The following is a 6,150-nucleotide window of genomic DNA, read 5'->3' as shown; positions in this document are numbered from 1 at the left end:
GGATTTTCCATGAAATTAGAGATAATTTAGATGCGCTTAAGGACGACTAGGTTAAAAAAAACATAAAAGATTACAATATTTCCCAAAACCCACTCATCACTCTCAGTCCGCTCACCCACCAAAAACCCTTATCTTTATAAGCATTTGTCCTTTTGTTCTCTCACCTTCCTTCTCTCTCATCAGCGACCACTGCTTTCATTTCAGCAATCATCAAATTTATATCGATTATTGAAATGGTCGATTGAGTTAAAGATCGTGTTTCTAGGGTTTTGCTTCAAATCAAATCAAGAACAGAACACACATTGTGCTAGTGTTTCAAAGATGAAAAAGAAAGCCAAGAAAGTTGAGAAAAATGAAGATGACTCTGAAGAATGGTGCTTTGTTTGCAAAGACGGTGGTGATTTGATTATTTGTGATCATAAGTGAGTTTGTTTGTCTTTGGTGAATCATTTCATGGGTTTTAACTTTCTTTTACTCTTTGTTTGAATGCATGTTTAGTAGCTTCAGGGGTATTTTAGTCTTTTAAGTTGGTTAAAAAATCTGTGTTCATGAAAGCCCCAAATCAGTTGCTATGGTGGATCACTTGATTTAGTGAATAAAAATCTTGTTTCAATGTGTGTGCTTCAGGGGCAGGGGTGAGAAAACACCCTGAGACCCGAGTGGGATCAGACCCGGTTACTTACAATAGGTTCCGGGTCCCGATAATCCCACTAATTGGGTCTGGGCCGTCGGGTCTTGTGGGTCTGACCATTTTCTCTTTACATAAACCATGTAAGGCCGCAAAACCCGAACCAATCAGACCCGGTTATTTACAATAGGGTTGGATCCTGGGTCCATAGAATATTACTAAATGGCCTTGCGGGTCCTGAGAATATTACCCCTATCAGAAGTATTATGGTCTTTTAGGTTGGTAAAAATCTTGTGTTTGTGAAACCCCCAAATCATTTTTATGGAGGATCACTTGATTTATTGAAAAATAATTTTGTTTAAATGCATGTGTAGTAGGCTTCAAGGGTATTTTTTGTCTTTTAGGTTGGTTAAAGATTCTGTGTTTGTGAAACCCCATATCGGTTTTAATGGAGGATCACACGACTTATTGAAAAAGAATCTTGTTTGAATGCATGTGTAATAGCTTCAAGGGTGTTTTGGTCTTTTAGCTTGGTTAAAGATTTGAGTTCATGAACACCCCCAAATAAATTGTTAAGCAAGATCACTTAATTTATTGATAAAAAGCCTTATTTTAATGCATGTTCAGTAGCTTCAAGGGTACTTTACTCTTTTAGTTTGGTTAAAGATTTGAGTTGATGAAACACAAATCAATTTTTAATGTTGGATAACCATGCTTTAGTGCATGTTTCCCGTCTCAAGGGGATTTTGGTCTTTTAGTTTGAGTTCATGAAACGCCCAAATCAATATTTAACGCAGGATGTTTACAAATGTCACTTAATTTATTGAAGAATAATCTTGTTTGAATGCATGTTTAGTCGTCTCAAGGGTATTTTGGTCTTTTTGCTTGGTTAAAAGATTTGAGTTCATGAAACCCCCACATCAGTTGTTAATCACTTAATTTATTGTTGTTTAAATGCATTTTTAGTAGGGTCAAGGGTATTTTGGTTTTTTAACTTGGTTAAAGATTTGAGTTCATGAATCCACCATATCAATTTTTATTTCACTTAGTTTATGGAAACAAGGACCTTGTTTGAATGCATGTTTCAAGGGTATTTTGGTCTTTTACCTTTGTTAAAGATTTGAGTTCATTTGTCGTGGAGGATGTTGACAAACATCACCTAATTGACTGAAGAAAAACCTTTTTGAACGCATGTTTCCTAGACTCAAAGGGTATTTTGGTCTTTCAGTTTATATATGTATGTCTATCTAAACTATGTGAGTTTGTATATGTAAGGAGAGTGTATAGTAGAGAAGTGAGGGTACCAATTGTTGAGTCTTTCATTATTGAAAGAGGGACATGGGCTAGTCTTGGCCCAAGCCCCTACGTTGAGCCTGATCTGGGATACATCATCACATGGCAGAAACATTTTTTTTTATGATACATTATTTGAATCATTATAAAATATTCATATTATTTCAGGGTTTGCTTGAAATCATACCATCCTGAATGTGTATCTTTTGATGAGTCATCCGGGAAACCTAAAAGCCAGTTTATATGTGGTAAGCTTACACTATTGCAAAATAAATTACAGATTATGGTGATTTTGAAATAATTTGATTATTTTTGTTATTTTCAGGTTTGCATAAATGTGAAATATGTAACAGAGCTTCAGATTTCCAATGTTATTGCTGTCCAACGAGTGTTTGTGGACGTTGTATCAGAGATGCGGGTTTTGTTTGCGTTAGAGGGAAGAAAGGGTTTTGTGAGCATTGCTTGAAGCTTTCACTGCTTGTGGAAGAAAAGAAAGATGTTGACTCTGATGGGGTATATTTGGAAAATTACCATTCTACCCTTGTTTAAGTTTAATAATAATTTTAAGTTTATATCTGTTATATATGAAATTAAGGGTACAAATGTACCAAGCTGCTTGAGCTACGCGTGATCGGCACGCTAAAAATAAGGGCGGTTGATAAGCGCGTCTGAGCCCGGGCTTTATTTATACCCCTATGAAACTAGAAATGTTAACCAATACAAATTAAAACGTTTGAGTAATCCTCATTTTAATCAAGATTATATAGGTTAGTGAAAACTTTATAACATGGAATTTGGTTTTACAGGAAATTGTAGACTTTAACAACCGGAACACTTATGAGACTCTGTACAAGGAATATTGGGAGATCATTAACAGGAGCGAAAAGTTGACTCTCGAGGATCTTTTGACAGCCAAAATGAAGCTCAAATCAGGAAAGAATTATGATTCAGACAAACATGACGACAGTGACGAGTATCAGTTATCAGATTCTGATGAAAACGACGAAATAAAACCACATAATTCTTATAAGAAGCTGAAAAGATCAAAACCCGAATCATTAGAGAAAAAAGTCAAAACAAAAGTCAAAAGGGAAGTCAGAGGAAAGTCAAACAAGGAAGAGTTCAGTGGATGGGGGTCGACGCGTGTCATCGAGTTTCTTACACACATAGGAAAAGATACAACTAATCCGTTATCTCAACGTGAGCTAGAAAACATTGTTAAGAGATACAGTATGGAAAATAATCTGTTTATCCAAAAGAACAAGATTATCGAGTGTGACGAATGGTTACGGTCCGTTTTTAAGAGAAAAACGATACGATTGAATAGAATTTATGATTCTTTAGAGACCCATTTGGCTGAAAACCAGGTGTCATCTGATGACGATGAAGACGAAGATGAATTCGGGTTTGAATTTGAAGAAATTGATGATGAAGATAAGGAGTTGATGGTCGTTAGTAAAAGGAAGAAAAAGAGTGATAGTGATGATAAAATGATAGAGAAAAAAGAGGATTTGATTGATGTTTCACATTATCCTTTTGCAGCAATTGCTGTTCAGAATATTAAACTTGTTTATTTGAAAAAGAGTTTAGTGCTGAAGTTGATGAAAGAATCTGAGAGCTTTGAGAGTAAAGTTGTTGGAAGTTTTGTGAGAGTTAAGGAAGATGCAAATGGTTTTTCAATGGGCGGTTATCAGCTTATGCAAATAACAGGTTTTTTTTTCTTTTTAAATTAATTTTATGCAGTTTTTTTATATATGTAAAATATATATATTCTATAAATGTGTTTTTCAGGTGTAAAGAAATGTTTGGTTGGTGAAAATGACCATAATTTAATTCTACAAGCATTAGAAACAGATATTAGCATCACTTCGCTATCAGACGATGATTTTACTGAGGTGAATTGCCATTTAATATCAGTCATAATGCTAAAATATTAATCATTCTGTGATTTTTTTTTTTGTATTTCGTCTTGTTTTATTGCAGGAAGAGTGTGAAGATTTGAAAAAGAAAGTGAAATCTGGCATACTTGAAAAGATTGAAATTGTAAGCATAAATGTCATTATGGTTTCTCTTTATTGTAAATTGAATTGTATTTAACAAATGCATATCTACGTAAACACAAAATTGACCATGTTGACTTGTATGTTGTGTGACAGACGGTTCTTGAAGAAAAGGCTAGGAGTCTACACAGGGATATTGTGTCACATGTATGTACAATCAACTTTCGTATTTTATGCAATTGCTACTTATTATTATTATTATTTTGTTAATTAGTGGATTCCCCGAGAGCTTAGCTTATTGAAACACCGTATTGATCAAGCAAATGAAAAAGGATGGAGAAAAGAATATCCTTCTTTTAGTAATTGATTGAACTTACTTTTGCACAGATTTATATCTAATAGTACTTATTAATCAAATGTTCATGTGGTCCTTGACTTCACATGTGTATTTTACGCTCTTCGACTATTTGAAAAGACGTGAATTCTTGCTAGATGAAACAAACAAGCAAAAATTACTAGAAGAAGTCCCAAGTGTGGTTCCAGATGTTGAAGATGACAGCAAAGATTCACCAAAATCTATTCTGACACATTCATCGTCGGCGCCTTTCGGTATCACTTCAGGTATGATGGAAAATTGACCAAAATAACATTTTGTTGGATTTTGATACCTATATATAGCTATATCAGAAACAAATCACTCAGTTTTACACGTATCAGACTTTTTTCTTAAAACGACTTAAAAATAATGTGACACAAGCCACCATATCATGTATAGATTCGCGTATGACTTTTTATTCTTATATAAATGCGTGTATTTATTTTTGTATATAGAATCAAAATATCTAGGGTTTTTTAGGCCATATGCTTGAAATTGGTCAGAAAAATGACTACTTTGTTGATCTACTCGTATATATTTGTACTTATTTTAAAAAATCAGATTGTTTTATTATTTTGTATAACATAAGACATGTTATTAATTTTTACAATTATTTGTGCAAAAGTGAACAAACAAGAAGTGCCCGCATCCGAAACATATGAAATGGCGATGAAGCTAGAGAATTTTTTCGCTTCCTTAGAGAAGCAAGAGAGGCCAAGAAAGTCATCTGTGGTGAAAGGTCCAAGTCAACTCTTTGACATTACTAAAGAAAAGTCAAACATTGAGGAATTAACCATGGCGGATGTTGAAGACACTGAAAGCTCTCAGTGGTATGTTACAAGCAAAAGTGGTGATCGGGTGGGACCTGTTTCACTGTCGGTGCTCAAGAATTGGAGTCAAGCACAAGCTGCATCAAAGTCTATGATTTATAAGATCAATGAAACTGAAGAACAGGCGAAACCGTTGACTGCTGTGCTGAATCTTGCTTTTTTAAGGAAATGATGATGCTTGGAACTTGTGCTGAGGTCAAACTAATATGTGCAGTCTATTTTTAGTGGTGGTATCACTATCATGTTAGGGACCAGGTTTTGGAATCATGTTTGTTCATAGTTAAGAACAGGTAAGATTGGCCCTTATTATGTTTTGCACTTTTGTTTTATTTTAGTTGATGCTTAAAATATGGTGTTTTGCTATTTTGCTTCATGAGCTTTTCTATTTGAATAATAAATTACCTCAATTCATCTGATAAATTAAAATTATAGGCTTAGAATAGACTCTTGTCTAGTTAATTATAGTACAAGGATTTGATCACTATAGAATGAGCTTTCTTCAAAATTTGCCTTCCACTTTACCGCTTTCTGCAAATGGAAACATTTTTCCAATTCAGTTTTTAGTAAACAAAAGAAGTTCTTTTTAACAAATATGAAAGAGGCTTACGGAAACATTTATCGAGCTTTATCTTAAGATCTGTGCATTCACCAAACAATTTTCCATAAAGATGGTTGGTCATTATGACACTTCTGAAACAGTTCAATTATCTACAACAAAAAATAATATTAACAAACTGGGTCGGAGGATGCATTTCCACGTCAAAATATAAGAATCTGCATGGATTAAAAAAATAAATGAACATGTTTACTCGTTCGTTTTGACATCACCATATATCACGTTCTATCAATTTCAAAGCCATCAGTTAGTTATATTCAACCAAAAGATAAAAACTATATTGAAATAAATTAAACACATGGCATGAAACTAAACAAATATTATATATATTTTTCAAAACTATATATATGCAATACTCTGATTCAAGACTAAGATCACAATGAATATAACAGAATCATTGACTACCA

The 6,150-nt window shown here is 33.7% G+C and overlaps 1 protein-coding gene across 1 annotated transcript; it reads left to right on the top strand.

Annotated features, from left to right (window-relative positions):
* Window positions 1-284: 284 nt before the first annotated feature.
* On the top strand, window positions 285-5,330 carry LOC143563471 (zinc finger CCCH domain-containing protein 19-like). The gene is made up of 10 exons (XM_077051004.1): window positions 285-422; window positions 2,090-2,169; window positions 2,247-2,434; window positions 2,728-3,631; window positions 3,713-3,816; window positions 3,905-3,964; window positions 4,078-4,128; window positions 4,196-4,266; window positions 4,376-4,542; window positions 4,923-5,330. Exons 1-10 carry the CDS (start codon window positions 322-324, stop codon window positions 5,297-5,299), a joined length of 2,103 nt encoding a protein of 700 aa, XP_076907119.1. The 5' UTR covers window positions 285-321; the 3' UTR covers window positions 5,300-5,330.
* Window positions 5,331-6,150: the final 820 nt, after the last annotated feature.

Source organism: Bidens hawaiensis, unplaced genomic scaffold (genome assembly GCF_021521415.1).
Source record: "Bidens hawaiensis isolate Kalapana, Puna unplaced genomic scaffold, B.hawaiensis_p1.1 tig00021492_1, whole genome shotgun sequence".
Lineage (NCBI taxonomy): Eukaryota > Viridiplantae > Streptophyta > Magnoliopsida > Asterales > Asteraceae > Bidens > Bidens hawaiensis.
This window is presented reverse-complemented; position numbering and strand designations above follow the sequence as displayed.

What these genes read in the sequence shown, in the direction of transcription:
- LOC143563471 (XM_077051004.1), top strand. Translation starts at nt 322, where the DNA reads ATGAAAAAGAAAGCCAAGAAAGTTGAGAAAAATGAAGATGACTCTGAA. An exon ending in TTGATTATTTGTGATCATAA is followed by an intron (nt 423 to 2,089) that starts GTGAGTTTGTTT and finishes ATATTATTTCAG; the next exon opens with GGTTTGCTTGAAATCATACC. An exon ending in TACTTGAAAAGATTGAAATT is followed by an intron (nt 3,965 to 4,077) that starts GTAAGCATAAAT and finishes GTTGTGTGACAG; the next exon opens with ACGGTTCTTGAAGAAAAGGC.